Source organism: Magnolia sinica, chromosome 10, assembly GCF_029962835.1.
Source record: "Magnolia sinica isolate HGM2019 chromosome 10, MsV1, whole genome shotgun sequence".
Classification (NCBI taxonomy): domain Eukaryota; kingdom Viridiplantae; phylum Streptophyta; class Magnoliopsida; order Magnoliales; family Magnoliaceae; genus Magnolia; species Magnolia sinica.
The window spans coordinates 19,198,879-19,221,881 of record NC_080582.1 but is presented as its reverse complement, the minus strand read 5'-3'; the positions used below and the strand labels follow the sequence as shown (position 1 = coordinate 19,221,881).

The following is a 23,003-nucleotide window of genomic DNA, read 5'->3' as shown; positions in this document are numbered from 1 at the left end:
CTTTTCAGCTTTGGTCAGCCTTAATTCAGGCTTCATGAGGAGAGCTCTACTGATGGTTTCAAGGGGCTTGGTACCAATGCCACCAAGGTATTTGGGCTTGGTAATAGTCTCCCATTTGATTTGGGCTGGCCCATGCCCTTCTCAACAGTCCCAAAGAAAGCCGTACTGGGTAATGCTCAATATCCTTAATAGTACTGCTCACAAGCATGAGGGTACATTTAAGTGTATTTGCATATGCCCGCAATGACCAAGTTAATTAGAGTATCTCACCCAGACTATGAAAGGAGCCTACTCTTCCATCATTGAGATCTGGAGCTAAGATTCTCCAGTAAATCTTTAAGGCTGCCATGCCTGGGCTTGCCTCCAAAAGTTTTAAAGAACCCAAGCATCAGCTATGGCAAAATCCTTTTTCCTGAAAAAAAAAAATCATTCGAGACTTTTGAGGTGTGAGATTTTCAGCTTTTACCTGGACAAACTCACCAAGTTAATTATAATTAACCTTCTAAAAGTATTATTCGAAATGGCAGAAATGGCAACAGAAAAGGCTTCCAACATTCTCTATCTAATTCATTTATGATGAAATCCCATTCTTTCCATGACCTTTTTAATAAAACTTCATTCCAACTTATCATAAGCTTTAGGAATATCCAATTTGAATATATGTCATGAATCTATATTAGGACAAGGCAGCTTGGAGGGGGAAATTGAGGTGCAGATGATAGGATGGAGACGGTTAGGTGGATTTTTTAGCAATAATTCTATACATAACATTACATAGACCAATGGTCTCCATGAAAGGAACATTAATGATTCATATAAATCACTTGACACGAAATGTCTGGGACAAATCCAACGAGTAGCAAATACAGAGAGAAAAAGAAGAAAAAGAAAAAAAAAGGTAGTCATCATGCCTCTTTTGAAATTTAGCATGCTGATTGTTGATTTCTTTTGGGAATCTTTCTGGAGAGAACTCGTGAACCAGGTTAACAATACCCTTTTTGGAGAATGTTAATAAATTTCAAAATCCATTTCATCATCCAGTAGCTGCTACAATATTTTTTAATGGTATTGCAATAGTTTTTAGCTTAGGTATTGGAGCAACATTACCTATTGATAGGAGTCCTTGATCCTTAGATCTTAACAACATTCTTTTTCAAGTTTTTTACTTTGAAGTAAACATTTTTGAAGACATTAGAGATTAGTAAAAACAAAATTTAAAAAGAGACCCTTCAAATTTCTGATACATAAAATATACTAACATGTAACAAATACAATTATTAATAAACAAAATAAAGCACTCAAATCTTAATCTAGATAGATTTGGACCAAGAACCAAATATTACAGTGAACAAGGTGAAATGTGCACCTGTGGTTTTTTTCAAGGCAATTTACCAAGGTGAGGCGTGCAGCACTAATCAACTGAATGTAACCAGAATGACATAAAGAGTAATGTTTTTTGCATTTGGTACATCTCCGACATCAGATATGCCAAAGTTTATCAGAAGCTGAAAATTTAGAATAAAATGGAGCAATGCAAGTAGAATGGCTCAAAACTTGGCCAAGGCTCCAGAAAATTCATCGGATTCTGATGGCCCAAACAGAGCAGGATCACGACATCCATCCAATTGCCTAGCCTTCATCCTCTGTCATACCAGTGAATCAACTTTCCATCTCTGGAAAGCCTCTACATTCAAAAAAATGCTTGGCATAATACATACAATACAACTAGTGGGATCTTCACCGTCAACAGGCTGTGTTTGAAATGCTACTCCAATGGTGGATCCAATTCATGGCTCAATTGCTCCAATTGCTGTAATGTGTCACTGTGACAGAGACACACAAACTGGCATTCCATAGCTACAGCAAGGGGTTCCACTGTTTAAATAACAAAGAAATATTCAAAAATCATCTCCCAACTACCATCAGTTCCTTTTTCTTTTTTCTTTTTTCTATTTCATTTTGGGAGGAAAAGAACAAGCACTCAGTTCATTGCATCATAGTCATCCAATCTCTCATTGTACTCCAACACCTTCCTCTTTATCTTCGATGAATCTACCCACGTGATGAAATCCTCCATGTTCCTCGTCACAAGGAACGCAGGATCTGTAACTGTTTCTGGGCCCACTCGGATGTGGCCCTGCTCAATGTATGTAACGGCTTCTCTCAAGTGCTCTGCAAACTTCAACTTCACCAGAATCGTTGATAACCTACGCCTGCGGGTAAAAATGCATATACAAAGTTGATGAGATGACTGATTTCTCCATGGTTAGTGTTTCAAGAATCACAGAATTTCAGTGCAGCTTAAATAAAGGCCTCACCATCAGTGCTGAGAACTGGCCAACGGCCACTGTCATCTAAGTTATAATAGACATCTCAAACAGGAAAGAAAATGTGTTCCATTCTAGCATGTGTGGCATGTACATGAGCTTTATTGCATCATGCATGTGGGCTTAGGAAAATTCAGAAATGACAAAGTGAAAAAGAAAAAAAGACCCACCATATCATGTCCTAATGTGATATAGTGTTAATTAACAAAAAAGGGGCATGTTTCTAAGGAAAAAGGGCATTACATTTATTAGTGTTACATGACAGGTTGGGCATCAGTAGATCAGCGATGCTGTAACACAATTCCTGGGCCAAGAGTTTGTAGTTTGAACATTACATTCTGGTTTGCAGTTTGTAAAAAAGTGGGGTCCACTATGGATGGGCCATGCACAGAGTCTCCAGGATGGGGAAAGAGTAATGACAGGAAAATCCTAAGCCTTAATTGGTGGCCAATAAATTAGACAGTTAATAACGAAAATATCCAATACAGGAACAGTGCACATTCAACCAGAAAAGGCCAAAGATGTCATGACTAGATCTTCCATGCGAGGGAGTTATGGAGCATGGGCCATGGTGGAGCCTGTCATATCAATAGTGTGAATCACTGAACCATGGGACCAACTTATACTAACTGAAATGTTAAAAAAAACGATTGATCTGATGAGGACCATACCAAAGGAGGGCCGAGCCAGTCTCCTTATGGCTAGACGACCATCACATGGGGCCCACTTGGCCCAATTCACATTCCTAGCCACGTTGAAGACCCCTCGTGCATGTCTGTTCATCTTTGAGGACCCCACACAGGAGAGATGCACATGGGCTCCATATATGAGCTTGATGGACACATCAGACTGTTGGATCAAGTTAATATGGTGATCGGACCGTTGGATTTTGATTGTGGACCATTCTGACAGTTGGATCATCATCATTGGACGTCTTGATCGTGGACCCCCATGGGCCACGAAATAGTTTAGTTGTTTAGTTTGTTTACACGTTTCGTTATTTTTTGTATGACTCGTATTTGTCTTGAGATTATGGAGTTAGGAATAACTCTTAATTCTTTAAGCATTTTTATGTTGAGAATCTTATTTGAGAGTGGCTTTTTGTAAAAAAGTTTTTTTTTTTTTTAGACTACAAAGGGTTGGGCGTCCCCACCCTAGCCATTATGCATGTTATCAATGAAAGAGATTTTTCTACTTTTGCTTTGAGATTGAGCAAAAAAAAAATTATCCTATGATTGGATTGGTGGTGCAAAACCACAGGAGCGATTCCCTAGTTATCTTTTTTACTTTTCTCTCTTCTCAATAAGGTATTATCTTCATTCTTCTCTTCTCTTTTCTCTTTCTCTACTTTCCCCAATCTCTCTTCTATGAATTTTCTTTTGTCTCCCCAGAACGCATATCCAATCAAACCTCAACCTAACCAAACCCTAACCCTAATTTCCAAAACCCTCAATTTTTTTCAAACCCAAATCACCAAAATCTTAAAATCCCTTGTCTAAATCATAAATCCCTAATTCCCACAACCTGAAACCCATATTCCTAATTTCCAAAACCCTCAATTTTTTTCAAACCCAAATCACCAAAATCTTAAAATCCCTTGTCTAAATCATAAATCCCTAATTCCCACAACCTGAAACCCATATTCCTAATTCTAAAAACCCCAAGTCCTAAAACCCTTAACCTCAAATCTGAAATCCCAACCTAAAACCTCAACCCTAAGCTTCAACCTTAATTCATCTAAGCCTAGATACCCCAAACCCATTTCCCACATTCCCTAGCCTTTAAACCGCCCTAACATGTCCAAACTCATACAAGACACATGATTTTCATTAAAGTCAGATTTAACGCTATGCTATGATGGGGGTTTTATCTCCCATAGGTCCTAGTTAATCAGTAATTTATGAGATTTGCATTGCAGGACTGTTGTAGGCTTGAATTTGGACATATCATGAATCTGAATTTATGGTAAATTAGCTTTATTTTGTTGTTCCGTTACTCTAGTTAATATGTCTTTTAATTTCACGGCATCATGTTAGGTTAGATCATTCCATCCTACATCATAATCTTTTGTTCTCTGTATTTATTGGTGCAACTGGAGTTCTAATGCAAGGGCATTTTCACATCGGGCTCAAGTGGGGTGGCCTGTGGAACGCAGGGGCAAACTCGGAGTGGGTGGCCCGTGTGAAGCGGGTGGCTTGTGTGAAGCAGAACCCATGTGAAGTAGGGACCGTGAGGGGGGTTCAGCCAAGGTCCTAACCCATGGGATGTGGGGCCTGGGCTATGAGATAAAGGGATTGATTCAGCATGCTCTATCAGTTCGAGCTTTTAGAGTAAGTGGCTAGTTGTCCTGCATCAAGTTCCCTGCAGAAAACGCCGCCGGTCAACTAGAAGGAGATTCGATGCGTCATTGGGCTGGCTTTTGGAGATTCCTAGAATCTAAAGAGGAAGAAGAAGAAGAAGAAGGCATCTAGAACTCTTTTCTTCCCTAGTTATTTTTTTTACTTTGCACTCTTCTCAATAAGGTATTATCTTCATTCTTCTCTTCTCTTTTCTCTTTCTCGACTTTCCCCAATCTCTCTTCTTTGAATTTTCTTTTGTCTCCCTAGAACGCATATCCAATCAAACCTCAACTAGAAGAAGAAGAAGAAAAGAGTTCTAGATGCCTTCTTCTTCTTCTTCTTAAAGGTGATGGCTCCTCGAATTTCTTAAAGAGGCTCTTGTAGACCCCTTGGTTGAATCTAAGAAGATTTGGAAATGCTTCCTAATGGATTGTTTACCATAAATCATTTTCCAAAGACTTTTGTTAGTAGGATGGGATCAGAAATGTGCTAAAGTTTGGAAAAACCCTCCTTTGACAAGAGGTAAAGCTTTCGTTTGGGTTACTAGCCAAATAAGACCCTCACTATTTACATTCTCGACATGTTATATGTAGGCAGGATGAGGAGTTCAGACAACCTGGGATCTTTTTTTATTTATTTGGGCCGTGTTGGACTCTTGAAGGGTCGCTGAAGCAGTTAATCAAGGGATGGGCAGAAGGCGTGTTTCAGACAAAGGGCAAGCATCCTATAAAATATGATCATTGTGCAATTTTGTGGCACCTCTGGAACAGGAGTAAGGTTAGAATCTCCAAAAGCAAGCAGGCACTGACGGACTGGAACAACAAGGAGTCACCTCAATGGTGATAGGTAGAGGTCTTGTTTGGTTTTAAGTGTTTTCCTCGCTAAGGTGGCAAAGAGTGAAAGGCATGGTCAGATGAAGTCCGTATGGGTGCCTTGTGAATTGGTACTCGAAGAAGAGCAATGAGATGATCTGTTGCATCGAGAGAGCTTTAAGTGATGTGAGAGTGTAAATCCAATCCTTATTGTAACCTTTGAGTTTATATTCTTTCTTTCTTTTCCCTGGGAGCAATAACGACCAATGACTGGTGGCTGGTGGGAAGGGGTCGCATTCTCACCTTTGACAACCTTGTGAAGAGGGGAATGATTCTCCTGAATATGTGCCTTGTGACAAGGAGATGAATAGACAGTCAACCACCTATTTCTCCACTGTTCTTTCTCGGCTGTCATATGGTCCGAGGTGTTCCCCTAGTCAACATCTCTTGGGTCGTGCCATTTGCCATTGGAGATTTTCTCCTCATGTGGCATGCAGTGGACAAAGGATAATTCTTCTCACAACCCTTTGGGCTATTTGGGGAGAGAGAAACAACCGATGTTTTTATGACATGAGTCTTTTAGCGATCGTTGTATTTAATAGAGCTGCTCTGTTATTCAGGGATTGGGCTCGAGTTGAGGGTCTGTTTGTTCTGTGTTCTTTGGAGATGCTGTTGACACACAGGAGCGCTGTTGTTGTATCATTGTTTTTTCTCTTTTCTCTTAGCTTAGGTTTGTTTTCTTGCTTTGTTCTCCTTCTCTTTTTTTGGCTTTTGTCCAATAAAATTTGGACCTTTCAAAAAAATAATGACCAGTGGTTTGACTGAGGATATGGTTCTTGATAAAGCCGAACAAGGGAACAAGATTCGTGTAGCCGACCTTAATTGCTTGGGATATTAGATAAAGATGAGGACAAACAATAATGACACTGGTGGCTGGTGGGAACGGGTCGCATTCTCACCATTGAAAACCTTAGGAAGAGGGGAATGATTCTCCCGAATATCTGTGAAGAGACAGTCAAACACCTATTTCTCCACTGTCCTTTCTTGACTGTCATATGGTACAAGGTGTTCTCCCTAGCTAACATCTGTTGGGTCATGCCATTTGCCATCAGAGATTTTCTGCTCATGTGGCATACAGCGGATGGAGGATCACTGAGTCGAAAGAAATGGAGGGTCATTCTTCCCACTACCATTTGGGCTATTTGGGGAGAGAAACAACTGATGTTTTTGTGACAAGAGTCTCTCGGCAAACAATGTATTTAATAGAGCTGCTCTGTAATTCAGGGATTGGGCTCCTTGAGTTGAGGGTCTGTTTGTTCAGTGTTCTTTGGGGTTTCTGTTGACTTGTATCAGTGTTTTTTCTCTTTCTTTTAGCTTAGGTTTGTTTTCTTGCTTTGTTCTCCTTTTCTTTTTTTGGCTTTTGCCCAATAAAATTTGCACCTTTCAAAAAATTTTAAAAAAAAAAAAGACCAATGGTTTAACTGAGGAAATGGTCCTTGATAAAACCAAAAATGGGACCAGGATTCCTGTAGCTGACCCTAATTGCTTGGGATATTAGATAAAGATGATGACAAACAGTAATGGCCAACATCAATTTTACATTCTAGCTCATCTCTGTTGCTGCTTGGCTTAATAAAAAATTTGCCACTTTTCAAGAAAATAAAGATTTTATAATAAACATTATTCCCGGAGATTGAAAAGAGGGGGGTACAAGGAGAAATTAAAGCAGTATTTGCATACACTATAATCACAATATATTGTTCAATAAAGTGGAGATAACCAAATTGCAATTATCTTAGAATACCGGGTGGAACCTTTTTGCACACCCTCACATACTCACACCACAGTGGGATTTCACCACCTATGGATACTCAAACCCTTGACCGGGTGTTAAAACTCCCGAGAGTCTACCAACGGAGCAAGAGTAAGGATCTGATACCGGGTGGAACTTGAAGTTGAAAGGAATGCAACTGTAACCTGAAGGCTACTACCTCATGGTGACTACTATTGACATGATTACAATTTGGTCACTTCCTAATGAATTAATATTTTCAATTCATATGAACAGTTGATTCAAATACAGGCTAGTGAATTAGGATGTGCTTTATTTTGTCCGATGTTGTAAAGGCGGCTCATGAGAGTAGGATTACCATCCTGCTCTCTCCCATATAATTCGGAGTAGGTGTTTGAGATCTTGGCTGAACATCATGTGGGCCCTGTTGCATATGCATCATTGCCAGAAATCAGGCCAGTCTGGAGAACATGTGGGTCACGTGTACCAAACAATGGACAGTTAAAAAGTAGGTACCAATGTCTACACCCAATGTATGCCTGTGGCCCACACAATTACCAGACTGGCCTAGTTTTCGGTCCAAGTAACAATTCACAGCAAAGACCTGGAAAGCCTGGATCTCTCATTAGAATATGTTGGAAAGTAGGATTCAAGGTGCTACTCTCACTTGTGGCCATATCGGGGCTTCTTGTTTTTAGAGTGAACAACTAAACAGAGTATTCTCTTTCTATGATGTAAAATTATGGCAAAAGACAAAGGATGATTTTGTGAATTCATTGGTTAGCTGCAGCAGATACTATGATTGCTCTTATTTCAGGAAAAAGGCTGTGAAGGAATGTCTCTAAACATCCATGCTATATGAGTAGGCATATGTAGTAGCTTCCATACCTGCAGAATGACGAAACCGATAAGCGCTCACACAAAGCCAAGCTCTTTCTTGTTGCAATGACACCAATACTGTACCTGGTATCGAAGTGGGAATAATGTCAAAAGGTAGAAAAAAAAAAAAAGACTCATGAATTATTTCCATGAATATTCCTATGCAGTAAAAAAAAAATGAAATAGCAACAACAAAGATGTATGAGTTCGTATTAGGGCTGCAACTTGCGTTGGGTCAACCCAAACCCGATTGGCCCAACCAAAACTTTAGGTTAGAATAGATTGAGGTTGTGCCGAAAATCCTCAACCCAAGCCTCAACCAACCAAGGTTGAGTTGGATTTGTGTTGAGGCCTCAGGCACCCCGACCTTATAAGTTTTATGTATACATATAAGTTAAGAGTTATGACTAGCATACATGAGATAAACATAAAACTATGGCCTGCATCGCAAATAGAGATGATCATCCATGCAACTCTATGCTATATAGGGTTCATGCATCCATGCATAGAAAATAGGGTTCAATCAGAACTGACCTGGGGCCCACATGCTGAGTGGTATGGTGATAGGAACCATCCATATTGTGGGCTTAATGACATGCGGGTCACAGTAAAAAAATATGTTGAATGCATAATTTTGACTCTTATGCTGTATAGTTCACAAATCACGAGTCCATGCATAGAAATAGGGTTCATAATAACAATTGACCTCGGGCCCACATGCTGAGTGATCCAATGATCAAAACCATCCATCTTGTGATCTCTATGACATGCAGGCCACAATAACAAATTTATGATGAATGGATGATCTTCACCATCTTTAGATGAATTTTGAGCATTAAAAATAATAGTTTTGTGATTATGTATCAATAGCTTATTTATGATAGTAATGGTTGTATACAAGTGAGTCATGCGGCTCAATGACTCAAATGGTTGATTTTATGGCCCCCATGGTAAGCAGTTGTTCAATGGTCTCCCAAGCTAGAAGAATCCAGCCACTCAATTCAAAGGCTCTTCTTAGCGGAACAAAGAATGTTTATTGTAGACTTTATTTTGCTAGTATTATTTTGGTAATTACATGAATTAATTTAATGGTGTTATTTGACAGTTAGATGTTTGACTTTATGTGTTAGTTTATTAGTTGTAGGTGTTAATCACGTTATGGATGAATATTCAATACCTTGGGTTACGCTTGGGCTAGGTAGGTTGGGTTGACCCTCAACTTGATCCAACCAGCCTGAGTTGTAACCCTAGTTCATATCCTTAACATGAGCTTTCAGCTTCTGTAAATATCTGCAAGAGTATCCTTAATATTACTACTAAAAGGACTGCTTATATAAAGCAACCAACTGTTTTCAGATGCAGTTCTAAGATATAGGCTCTACACTGAGTGTTATTTTGGAAGTACAGTCACAACTGGGGCAGGACACTCTGTTTTGTATTGTACAAGAGTCTGTATCCCCATGGTCTGGGCCGGCACCTGAGATTTTGGGCCATATGATTAACTGGGCAGGGCCCAGTATTATGCCCTCTAAAGTACGAACAGGTTGGCCTAATTTAAAGAGGAACTACAGAACCTTCAACCTGAGGCTTTAGCACAGTAGACTCTGCTTTTCACTTCTGAGAAGTAAGCATCCCGTTGTGGATGGACCATGCCCAATAATCCACAGATCGGAAAATCCAAGCAAGCATCTTGAGCCTTTTCAATTCAATGCCATTGTTGGATTTCTCCTTTCAACTATCTATTCATAGGCCACAAATAAAAGGTTGTTTCTGTTAGGATTGTCCTATCCAGATCTGCTCCCAATCCTAATGCATTTGAGCCAACGTGCTAAGAGCATACTTGGCACACACCTCACCTATGCACCTTGCCTAAAGCCAAGGTTCAAATTCGGAATTCAGACAACCTATTTGACTTGGGTTGGTCAACGGCTCAATACAATGACTCTGGCCACTCATGTTTTCCTAATTACATTATTTTATAATTATAAAACTACATATGCATATTAAAAAAATACAAAAGATTGATGATAAATTAATGAGTCATGTTAGTTTAATCGCAAAGACTAGAGCACTCGACATATGCCAACATATTGCACATCCAGGACAATTATCAACTGTCACATAGTCGAATGCTAAACACAAGTCTGTAGCGGTTCTTCTCACTCATTCAATTGCTGCATCTATATTTGTTCATCATTTCTTGTTTGATTGCCCGAGTTAGCTCTGGGCATCACTTACGGCATTTAAAAACAGTTACATTACGGTTGTAAAGGCCGTTATGTAAAGGAAACAGTCGAACCTCATTATGCAATACGAGGGCGAATCAGTCCATTATTATTATTTTTTTTTAAGGTCATATCGGCACCATTATGAGGCCGATAATGCCGTTACAGACTGATACAATTATAAAACGGTCCATTTTGAATTTTTTTTATTTTTCAATTTTTCTCTCATTTTCTCACTTTCTATTCATGTCAACCATGAAAGAAACTTAGAAACTAAGTTTAAACTAGATGTATGACTGTTTTGAGGATCAAAACACAAATTTGAGTGGGATTCTATGAATCAAAGGGGCTTGGATCATTTTAGGAAATATCGATAAGGGTACTGTCACATTTTTCGTTCATTTTACCATCTTCGTTTTGTTGTACTTGTATGTAACAGAACCTAATCCACCAAAATCATGCTTCACTCGTCTGTGATTAGGGCCTATTTGGTCGACTTTCAGCAGGTCAAATTAAAACTTCCTGACAGACAACATTCTTACCAAAGTGGTCCGTGACACCATCAAATACGTGTTCGAAACGAAAAAGAATACATATTTAGAATCCTCGCATTTTCTTGGAGGGAAATTTACCAATAATTTTTTTAGATTTCTTCCCACAAAAGAGTGTTGGCTGGTACAACCGATATCATATCTGCCAACAAGCTGGCCAATACACCGGCCGTTACCATTGCATAATACCTTGGCATCACTAAACTTGCACGCCAAAACTGAAAAACAGAGAAGTGAAAAATAAAACAAGCAGAGACACCAAGCTAAAAGAAGGTTATATATCATGCTAAAATAATATACTCATAATATTAATAATTATAGACTTATAGTATAATTTTTTCCTTTAAAGGATACTAGAAATATGATATGTTACATAGCTTTTATGTGCCTTTTTACCAACAACACAATGGTTTTTTTTTTTTTTTTTTTGGAAGATTGAAAAGAAATGTATTAAATGAGGCAAAACGCCCAAAGGAAACAGCAGGAAAAAAAAAACAGCTATACTACCCGAGACCAAGCTTCCAGGAAGCAACAACACTAATCCAAGATCAAGGAGATGATAATTTTGTCTATAAGTTTTGGACTAAACGACCGATCCTTAAGATCCCATATAATAACAGTGTTCGAAATATCAATACTATCGGCCGATATATCGGCCGATATTATCGTTATCGCACCCCTGCGAGACGATACAGTCACGATAACCCCCGGAAGATACCAAAAAACTCAAAATCCAGATATCGGCCGATATATCGTCGATATCGCACGATATTTTGACGATATCACGCGATTTCCTCTCCATTATTGTCGGACATCGACGTCATCATCCGAAAAAATCGGGAAAAAAAAATAGAGGGTGGATTTCGGTACTTGTAGAAGAGATCGCCATGATCGGAAGCTTCCATTTGGTGGGCCATTCGAATTGAAGCGCCATTCCTGGGTTACCGCAAATAACATCTCCGATTTTGGAGAGAAATCCGGCGACATCCGATGAGATTTGGGGGAGATTTTAGGGTTCTGGTTTCCGGAACCCTCTCTGTTTGAAAACCAAAGGCCGTTCGAGCCTTTTTTCTCGGACGCGGATTAGCTACTGACAGGTTGAGTAGCGAGATCGCTACTGAAGTGACGTCACCAAGTTACGTGGGTCCCACCATGATGAATGTGTTATATCCACACGGTCCATCCATTTGGAGATATCATTTTAGGACATGAGTCAAATAACGAGGGAGATAAAATTCTGTAATGGACCCCACTACAGAAAACAGTGGAGAAAGTGACATACACCGTTGAAACCTTCCTAAGGTCCACCGTGATGTTTATTTGAGATCCGACCCGTTAATAAGTTAAAAAAGGCATTATAAAAGGGGAAAAAATATATCAGCTTAATCGAAAACTTTTGTGGCCCTCAGAAGTTTTTAATGGTGGGCGTCACTCTCTCTACTGCTTTCTGTGGTGGGGTCCATTGGAGCTTTGAATCTTAGTCATTCTTAGGCTAATGGCATAAAATGTTCTCTACAAATTAATGGACGGTGTGGATACAAAACATACATCATGGTGGGGTCCACGGAACTTGGTGACGTCAATTCAGTAGCGAGTCTCGCTACTCAGCTAATCCCGCCCCTTTTTTTTTTAATGTAATCGAGTATGCGCGCACGGCGCACGACCGAACTGTGTTGACGTCACCAAGTTCTGTGGGTCCCAGCATGAGGTATTTGTTATATCCAGGCCGTTCCTCCATTTGGCGAGCTCTTTGTAAGGCTTGAGCCGAAAAATAAGACAGATCCAAAGATCAACTGGACCACACTGCAAACAGCAGTGGTAGATTGAACGTTTACCATTGAAACCCTTTTGAGGGTCACGGAAGTTTTGGATCAATATGATATTTATTTTTCCTCTTCATTCAGGTCAGGTCTGTGTGACCTAATTAATAGATTGGATAGAAAATAAACATTATCGTGGGCCCTACGACCCAAGGAGGTTTCAACAATAGGAATTTTCCTACCCACCTTTTCCTTTAGTGCGGCCCACTTTAGTCTTGGATTCTGCTCACTTTTGCTCTCAAGTGCTAAAATGATCTCAAAAAATGAATGGACAAGGTGGATTTCTTACAAACATCATAGTGGACCCCACATAGGTTTTGAGCGAAGGAACTTGGTAGCAGCACCCCACCCCCAGTGTGGTGGGAAGTGGATCCCCTAATGAGTAGTGTACTTTGTAAACTTTGTGGGCCAACTATAATTCATGTATTTTATCCACTCCGTCCATCCATTTTACCAGATAAATTTATGGTTTGAATGAAGAGAAAAAACTATTATTAGCCTGAACCAAAACTTTTGTGGCCCACTAATGGTCAATCACCATTGTTTCCTATGGTATGGTCTACCTAATTATTGGATCTGTTTTATTTTTTAGATAATGTCTTGAAATGATATGGAAAAATGGATGAACGGGGTTGATACTGAATATAGTTGTTTTAGTTCAATCGGACAGCGCACAGCTTGGGACCTTATACAAAGGAAATTTATTATGTACACTTCTTTTTTGAAACTTTATGATTTAAAAGTGTGTATTAAGGGCTTTTTTAACAATCCCCAAAGTTTCATTAAAAAATTCAACCATTTTCCCAATGTTTCCCCATGTTTCCCAAAAAGTGCGATAAACTATGCGATACAAACGATAAATCCCGTGCGATAACCGATACGTATCTGTATCCCAAGGGTGCGATACATTGTGCGATACCGATATTTCTAACACTGTATAATAAGATTTGAGAAAGAAGAGGAATAGGAAGAGAGATCTCGAAAACAGTGCTTATTCCTTTCTTTCCAAAGGGCCCATAGAGTAGCCATCACTGCTATCTTGCAAACAGCCTTGGAATTCTTCCCAAGATCTAAGCCGTTCCAAGCAAAAAGGAGGGCTTTGAATCAAGTCTGGCATCACCCAAGGAACATGGAATTCAGGAGATGGATGATCGAACTTCAGCAGCAAAAGAACGGTGGAGGATAAGGTGAGGAATGGATTCTGAGTTGTGAAGACAGAGGAGGCAGATGTTAGGGAGAACAAAACCTCGCCATTGGAGATTGTCCACTGTCAAGACTCTCCCTCCTGCCAGCAGCTACACGCTGCTTTATAAGACCAGAAGAAAGAGGGAAAGAAAGTTCTCTGATTGGACAAGGAACCTCTAATCAATGGTGATGAGTGTTGGGGTTTGGCAAAGCCCCTTACCAAGCACTAAGAACAAAACAAAAACAAGTCAACAGACTCAGATGGGTTTCTCTTGACTTAGTTGAGTCACCGCACCACTAAAAACTCAGACTCGCCTGACTCATGTAGACGTTTAGCTTCATTGGGTCTACACCTTTTACCTGGCGTGGCAGAAAAATAGGTTTGACTCCGGCAAGTCACGGTCCAACATGAAGACTCTAACAACCTGTGATTTTCCAAGCTTGCCTAGGACTTGGGCAAGGGGCATAAAGACCAAACGTCTCAGTCGCATGCCTGGCTCACCTTTAAATTCTCTTCTTTTTATTGAACCTCTTTCGCCCCCAAGTCTCGACAAATCCTGCTAGAGGTAAGTGCCAATGAATTGCAAGTAGTTATGAAAGCAACTGGACAGCATAATCGTTCAATTCAATGTCCAAGTCTATAGAATAGTGGCAGGTTATCTTCTTCTGGAGTGTCATAATAGCGCAAAGAACTCTCACAGCAACAGAGATAGATGAGTCAACCAAGACACGTCAGTGTGGAATTTTATGACAAAGAATACATTTGATGCATGGCATTAGTGTAGATGGCTGTGAAGCAACCCTTAACAAATGAACTGTTTCTGCTGCACTTCTTGTAGTTCTTAGCTCATTGAGCAGAGGAATAATTGCACATGACTTATGGCACGTTTCCCCACACCTTATATGAATATACATACACAAGATTCAAACCATCCATCAGGTGTCTACACCATGTATGGGCAGGCTTAAAAAACCAGGCCAATCAAATTATCCTAACCGCCTCATTGAAAGAAAAACCATTCGATATTTTTTGTATTGTTCCAGGCAAGCTGTGAGCCATCACATAACTCTTTTTCGACCCTGGCCTATACGTTGGGGCCTGCCAGATGAGTTCTCCAGATCTTGTACGCATTTACGATGTTCCATTGAACTTGTGTGCAATAAGTGATGCATGAGCACTCCATTCCCAAATTAGACAGAGGTGTTCAAAAATGACGGAACAAGTGTCCTAACCACTTTGTGATAGTTTACCATTATGTGAGAGTTTGTATTAGGAATGTCTAAGACTACCAATATGGTTAAATAAAAATCAATTCATTATAAAGAGAATACAAGAGAAAAAAGAGTTGTGAGTGCTCTCACATGCAAGCAATTTTGAGAGAATTAATAGGCCAAGAGAAACTAACTTTATATTGTAGTAGAGGAAAGGCAACATTGCATGCACAATATCACAAATTCAAATGGGGCTACGTGACATACATGTTGATGCAGGGACATGTGATGACCTAATCCTAGATGCACGTATAATCAAGTTAAAAAATGTTCAAATAAATACACGAATTCAATCAAAGGGATTAGGTAAATTTCAACACAAAGATGAGGTCATTCCGTCAGGATCATGCCCCTTTAGCATAAAATCGCGTAAACAGTAAAAAGGAAAAACCTAGGAATATAAGGATATCCCATATAGGGGGGCAATGGGTCACATCTGGGCCATAACAAGGTCTCCCCGAGCCCAACCTAAATTAATGAGGTCTAGAAGTCAGGCCAGTGCACGAAGGTTCAGTAACCAGGCCTTTGATTTTGCGCCCAAGCCTAGCCATTAACACCCTAAACGGCTCTGCTCTCCAGCTTGAGTTGATCCTTTGCAAAACCAAAGCCCGTGAATGTCCTGTTTATTAACTTCAAAATCAGGCCCATAAGGCCTCATTTGGCACCCTGGATTTGGAATCCTCCGGTTGTGTTTGGCGCCCTGGATTCACAAACCCCTGTAATCCAAAAGTAGTTGTGCATGGTATATTTACAGGGGTTTGAATTTAATTACTAAATCAATTTTAATATCCCTAATTAGTATACATATGTAATGTTTGACATAATGATTGTAATAAGCCCGTTGAAATATATACTTTGGCCAAAAATGATGAAATTCCAAGTCCTGGATGGGCCACAAGCATAGGATCACATCCGAGCGACTAACCAACGATTTTTAACCGTTGATTTACATGGACAATGTTTGGACCGCACAGATCATCCTATTAAAGTAATTTTAGTGATGCAGTTGATAATCTAATTGTTTGGAGATATCATCAGCAGGCCATGTGCCCAATAGATTAGTAGCCTAGTGACACACATGTTACGCATGCGACTCATGGGAGGATTTCAAGAAGTAATCCTAGCTTCCACCTTGGATTTCAAACCCTCTCTTACTTTATGGTGTCAAACAGACACGGGATTTGAAATCCCCCCAAATTCATGGTGCCAAACGACCCCTAACTGATCTGCAGGCCTCTATTACAGGCCAAACCTTGACATATAGCCGGAACGCAAAAGTAATGGGCCAACCTGGTCCATCGCCATCTCCTCAAATATATAACATCTGGGCTGCTCATTCAAGGACTCCAACATGGATTGCTGATTCCATAACAAATACACCAAATGATCCTAAATTACCAGGCAGGAGAACTTTTATTCATCAAAAGTGAAACAATAGTCGAACTTTTTTACAGTTTCTCTAATGATGCTTCTAGTGAAATAGTTAGGATCATCCATCCAACATGTATTTTGGGTTACGACCAATCCACTATGAGGCCTACCAGATGAATGGTCCGTCCATCATACACATATGCCATGTGTCACATGGGCTGAATGTGATATTAAAGCATTCGCATGGCACATGGGTTTGGATCTTCTCTAATTTAAGCAAGTTAATTCAGCACATAGAGACTCATATAATTGTTTCAGGAACTCACGATTGACTTCTGTACATAAAACTAGCAGAAAAATTAAAAAGAAAAAGAAACTGCCACACATAAAAGAATACAATCGTCAATAAAATATTAGTGTTCATATGCTAATTAATGCTTCATCAAGTAAAAAAGAACTCACAGCTTTTCTAACAGTGAATCAGTCATTTCAATCCTGTAAGGGTCTCTTGGATCGATTTGCTTCAAAACGTTTACGAGCTTTTGCACCATCCGACATATACTTGAATATCTGAAAATCAAAGACACAAGAAAAATCTATATAACTGCCTCCATAGTCCATGGCTCAGCTAGAAAAAACATTTCAAATTAAGAGGTTATCTATTTGGTGCACCGGTGATCCTTACTGTGATCTTCCACCGTTGATTTGGTGGAAACTATTGTTTTGCTCAATCACATTAAAGAAATAACGTTGAACAAATGATCTTAAAAATCTGATGGGTGATTTACAAATTGGTAGTAAGAAAGCACCTTTTTTTTTTACTTTCCTTTTTTTTAATAAGCAATTGGATTGGACTCGATTGGAAGCCCAATAAGAAAGCAGATTTTGATAGGATATGGTGCCATGTATCACAGCAACCAAACAAGTGTGGGTTCCCACCGTCAGAATGCACCCTAGACACATGATGCGGCAGCTACAGTAGTAACTGGAGGATGCTGGTTACACACCTTCAACCTTCACACTTCCAAAAAAATCAGGCTGGTGAGAATCTTGAAATCCTCAATGCAGAATGAGTTCATTTTGCCCATACAGCAACTCAGGATCCTAGCATGTTTTGACCCATGGGGCCCCACATGTTTAGATGGTATCATGATCAGAACTTCCCACGTACGGGATTCCATGCTATTAGGGCCATTGTAAGAAACATATGCTAAGAGGATTATTCTGACCATCATTATCTGTAGATGAATTTATGTCACTAAAAGAATATTTTAAATGGCCTACATTCAGGTTTGTTACTCGAAGGATTGTATTGTCACTGAAGCATGATTGTGGGATCATGGCTTACTTATGATAGCACCAAGAAGGTGGAAGGTTGACATTATCATACCTCTCAACATGTCAGCCCTAATAGGACAACACTTTTTTTTAAAGAAGGGGCAACACATATTGACCATCCTCCCTCCTTGCCATAGGAATCTTTTGGAAGATGAAATTGTGGAATTAACAGGATTGTTGGATTTATTTAAGAATGTGGTTCCTTCGTCTGAAGATGGAATCAGATGGTCAGGAAAGCTCACCGATCCAGGAAATTCGTGTGGCTTGTGGGAAGAAAAAGAATGCTAATGACTGACAACTTGCAAAAAAGGTCTCTTGTGCTTTCGAATACATGCTTGATGTGCATGGAGAATGTGGAGATGATTGAACATCTATTCATCCACTGCTCTTTTGCTCGAAAGGTTTGGGACTTCTTCAGCATTCTTCATACCAATCAAGTTATGCCCAATTCGGTAGAGGATCTTCTTTGGGCCTGGTGAGGGGGTAGAACTGGGAAATCTAGAAAGGCAATTTGGAGGTTTCTAATTATGGCAATCCTTTGATATATTTGGGTGATCATAATAGTTGTTGCTTTCGGAACAAGGGATCTTCCGTGGAAGAAGTAATTAGAGAAATTAAAAGTTCCGTTTTGGATTGGGCTTCTTTTGTAAATAAAGCAAAGACTGCTAGCCTCTCCTCTTTTTGAGATATAGAGTTGGGTTGTATTCTTTTCTCACCTTTTAGCATGTGTTCTAATAAATTTTCTATTCTCCCTTTCTTTTTCTTTTTTCCTTTTTTCTTTTTTTTTTTTAAAAAAAAAGGAAGGAGGAGAAGTGGAAGTAGAAGAGGTAAAACTAAAAGAAAACTCGTCTTTCTTATAAGCTAAAAAATTATGTTTGCTCCTGCCATACTCTCCACCCACTGTTACAGGATACATGGGTACTACAGTCATTGGTATCTGCCTCAAAAATCTTCAAACGGTGGACGATTATTGGACGGTTGAAATAAAAAATACCCAATGGTCTTATTTCATCAAAAGAGTATGGTCTTATTTCATCAAAAGAGTATTCTCGAATCAGAGTGTTAGGATTGTTCAAGCTGATTTTGGGCTTCTGACTTAGTTACAGTGACTTCCACAATTCAGGTGGTTTACTTTTGAGTTAATTTATACCATGAGAACTTCTCAGTGCATATGTATCAAGCATCATCTGCAGCTAGAGCATCATATAACTACATATATTCTCATGCCTTTTTCTTTTTTTTTGGAGTGTGAGACATTGAGTGTAACCGACATCCTCCAGTAACCACTTTGGACTCCCCGCCTTATCCATCTAGGATGCAATGCAATGGAGAAAACTTGTCCCCGTATAGTAACTGTGATTCGGGGCACCATATCCAATCAAAACCCTAAGAATGCATATTGGCACAGGCACCAGCATCGACAGGAAAAGGCCCACCAAGTGGACGGCCTGTATCAGTCATTTCATTCGATTTTCAACTAGCAGCCCATCCATGGCAAGGACACACCTGATGAATGGTCCAGGTCATGGACCTCGATAGGTCAGGTCCCACCATGGATGAGAATGGAATGGATAATCCTACTCGTTACTGACCATTTCCAATAATTGTTTCTGCTGTCCATTAATAACTCACCATTCAGAAAGTCAAATTCATCCGATCATTGAGATCATCCTACCATCCTGATGAACGGTCCAGATCATGAAATATCGTGCTGTGCGAATTAATTAAGTGCGACGCACCAGATGAACTTACATTACATCTACATCAGAGAATTAATAGAAAAAATCTGTAATTAATCTTTGTCTATGGATTCATGTTGATAGTTGAAAAGAATGCGATTAAAAAGAAAAGGAGAAAGGAAGTAGAAATGGGGAGCGCGTACTTCTTGTAATCGTCTCTGGCGACAACATGGTAACGGCGCATGACAAGGGCTTCCCGATGACCGCCTTCTGTCTTCCATTCCAGGAAATTCACCTTCTTCAGAAGCTTCTTCTCGTGATACTTCAGCTTCCTCATCCTCCTTCACTCAAGAATCCAAAGAAAAAAACCCTGAGAGAGAGAGAGAGACCAGAGAATGATGAGATAGAAAAGCTCTTAAAACCTCAGAGAAAGAGAAAGAAAAAGAGAGAGGGAGAGACTTAAACCCTAAACAAAGTGCCAGGAGGGAGGGCGTGGATTTGGTGAGGCAACAGTTCAGTGCGTGAGGCCCTGACCGTGGGGGCCACCTCGATGTGTTATTTATATATCCACGCCGTCCATTCGTTTTTCCAACTAAGTGTATATCAGAATCCCAAAAATTATGCAGATCCAATCTTAAATGAACCACACTACAGGAAAACAGTGGTAATTGAACGCCACCATTAAAGACTTCCTAGGGCCCACTGTAATTTTTATCTACCATCCAACCTGTTGATAAGGTCACAAAAACCTGGATGAAGGGAAAACACAAATAGAAGCTGGATCCAAAACTTTTTTGGTCCGTAGGAAGTTTTTAATGGTGAGGATTCAATTTCTACTGTGTGGTCCATCTGAGATTTAGAAGTACCTATTTTTTGGACTATGTACTAGAATGATGTTGGAAAACGGATGGACGGCGTAGATATATATAAAACATACATGTAAGTGGGCCTCACCCACTGAGCTGTTACTCTGCTAAGAAAATGAGGACCGTCCACACCACCAGGTTTCCTGCGGATGCCAAAAACACCCAAGCTATGTATGTCCCACCATGTATAAGATGCAAATCCACTCCGTTTATCGTGTAATAAACATTATTTTAACCGTACACACAAAAGATCTGCCTCATAAAAACTATTAGCAGCCAATCCAGTGAGAACAACATAAAACTACTCCTCAAACCTGATATTTGTATCGGGCAGGATTTTTTTTATTTTTACTCCGTTCTGGTGAGTTACACGTGATTAACCGGTTTGATGAAAGATACACACCATGGTGGCCCCACACGCAAACCTACCGTTGCCATCCCATCCCCAATTTTCCTTATGGCGTGGCCATCCTGAATATCCTATCTTGCTGATTTTTCTTCCTCGATCCTAGAATAGAGAGCAGGACCTTATGGACGGAGTGGATTTTACATATAAATCATGGTGGGGCCCATAAGCTTGGGTGTTTTACGCGTCGGTGTTGCAATTATTAGGTGAATAGCTTGAGAAGTGAGAACCGACAGGGCGATTCGCGGGATGAGAGATTGAAGGTACGATTCGCAGTACACGTACTGGCCGGTCACACGTGAGAGATGCCGGGCATTTGCACAGCGATAACAGGATGCGAGTTTTCTGTAACACTAGTTTACAGGGAATTACAGCAAATCAACGCTTAATGCGGTCCACTGTGATGACTGTGTGCCCATCCATCCAGCATTTTTCATGAAGTGATTCCAACCGTGACGAAGGGAAGAGACAAATATCAGCTCAATCCCAGACTTCCATGGGCCGAGAGAAGGTTCTAATGATCCACCTTAAATACCTGATATTTCTTATGGTGTCGATTACTTGGGTTTTGTTGTTGCACTCCAATTCAATTAAATAGGACCACTTATATAACCACGGTCTAGATTAGATATGTATGTGCGTTAGTAGGATGCATGGCGTGCTCAAACCTCTTACTCATGTGACCGAGGGTCTAGATTGGATTTTTTTGGACTTTTCTGTGTATGAGTAGAATGCGCGGGTGTCTCGGAGTATGCGTGATTCAAGAGTTGATTGAATTGTTGTTGTCCCCTTAGCAAAGATTGACATGTTCGAGACTAGGGTCGAAAATCTAGAATCTTTTGGCAACTAAAATTGTGCTCCGCGAAAGCAACCAATGAAAGGAAATGAGACTAATCCTTCTGAATGAGTTCTTTTTGCCTTGCAATAAAGACGTAGGTTTATGGCCTTAAGGACTTGTTCTTTCACCAACACTTTATGTCACGACTCAGATTTCGGATACTTGGCGTTTACTTCAGGCCCAAGATCCATGTCATGATTTGTACATTGAGTGTACTTAAACTATTAGATATGCTTATAATAATTCGCCATGCTAGTAGTTCCACCATAATTATATGTTTCATTCATAATCAACAACATTTCATAAGTAAGAAATCGACTACCCATTGCAATCATCAGTTATGAATATAGTTAAGGACCCTTTCATTTGGAATTTTATGAAATGAAATAAATATTTATCCAACAATTTAAAAGAAATAATTAACAATCTAAGAACATCAAATATAATTAAAGTAAAAAAAAAAATAAAATCATAACTAGTTTAAGGGAGTAACTTCTTCCTCTGTCAAGTAGGACCACGTATCCCTTGAGTCATTTTTCGGCTCAACTACGTATTCCTGTTCTCGAGCCACCAACTCACCCTCAACCACATTTGTACGATTTTACATCAATACAGGGTAAGCTCACTGGGCCTAATAAGAATTCCCGACATAGTTCTTCATATCAAATTATAATAAAATGTCAATAATCATACATAATATAATTTTAAAAACAAAATGCAAATATTATGCAATGCATGATTGCATCAAATGGGAATCCGTCCACTTGCTTGAATTGGAAACCCATCGACCCACATCTGTCCCTTGGCAAGCTTATACCATTTGATAGGCATTGTCAAGGCCCGCATCTACTCCTTGAGTAGGTTTTCACTAGTATAGTGGGCTTCTGGTAACGATTATACCAGGTATACTATCCAGGGAGGTCTCCAAGAATTCAGCACATATTGCCCATATAATTAATAGATGTACAAGCATATCAAATAATCGTGAATCATGTATTATATAGATCATTTTAACTATCACATTTAAATCAACATAGTCACATACTATCTAGTAATATCAGTATGTCATTTAATTCATGTCCAGTCAGTAATTCAACATATAGGTTGCATTAATATAATAACTCATATAATTGATTATACTAACACATTAATCAAATCATATCATGATTACTATATTAATACAAAAATCACATGTTCATCCAAATCAAATAAGAGTACATAGCAACTATATCAGGGTAAGTATACAACATATCAAACAATCAATATATTTTAACTTGATGGATGGGAAACACATCAAGATCAC

The 23,003-nt window shown here is 39.5% G+C and overlaps 1 protein-coding gene across 1 annotated transcript; it reads right to left on the bottom strand.

The window, feature by feature from the left end:
- Positions 1 to 1,296: 1,296 nt before the first annotated feature.
- LOC131258122 (uncharacterized) lies at positions 1,297 to 20,018 on the bottom strand. The gene is made up of 4 exons (XM_058259211.1): positions 19,794 to 20,018; positions 17,036 to 17,143; positions 8,159 to 8,233; positions 1,297 to 2,213 (listed from the first exon to the last, which is right to left on the bottom strand). The coding sequence occupies exons 1-4, from the start codon at positions 19,925 to 19,927 to the stop codon at positions 1,982 to 1,984; spliced, it is 549 nt and encodes a 182-aa protein (XP_058115194.1). The 5' UTR covers positions 19,928 to 20,018; the 3' UTR covers positions 1,297 to 1,981.
- Between the last annotated feature and the right edge of the window lie 2,985 nt (positions 20,019 to 23,003).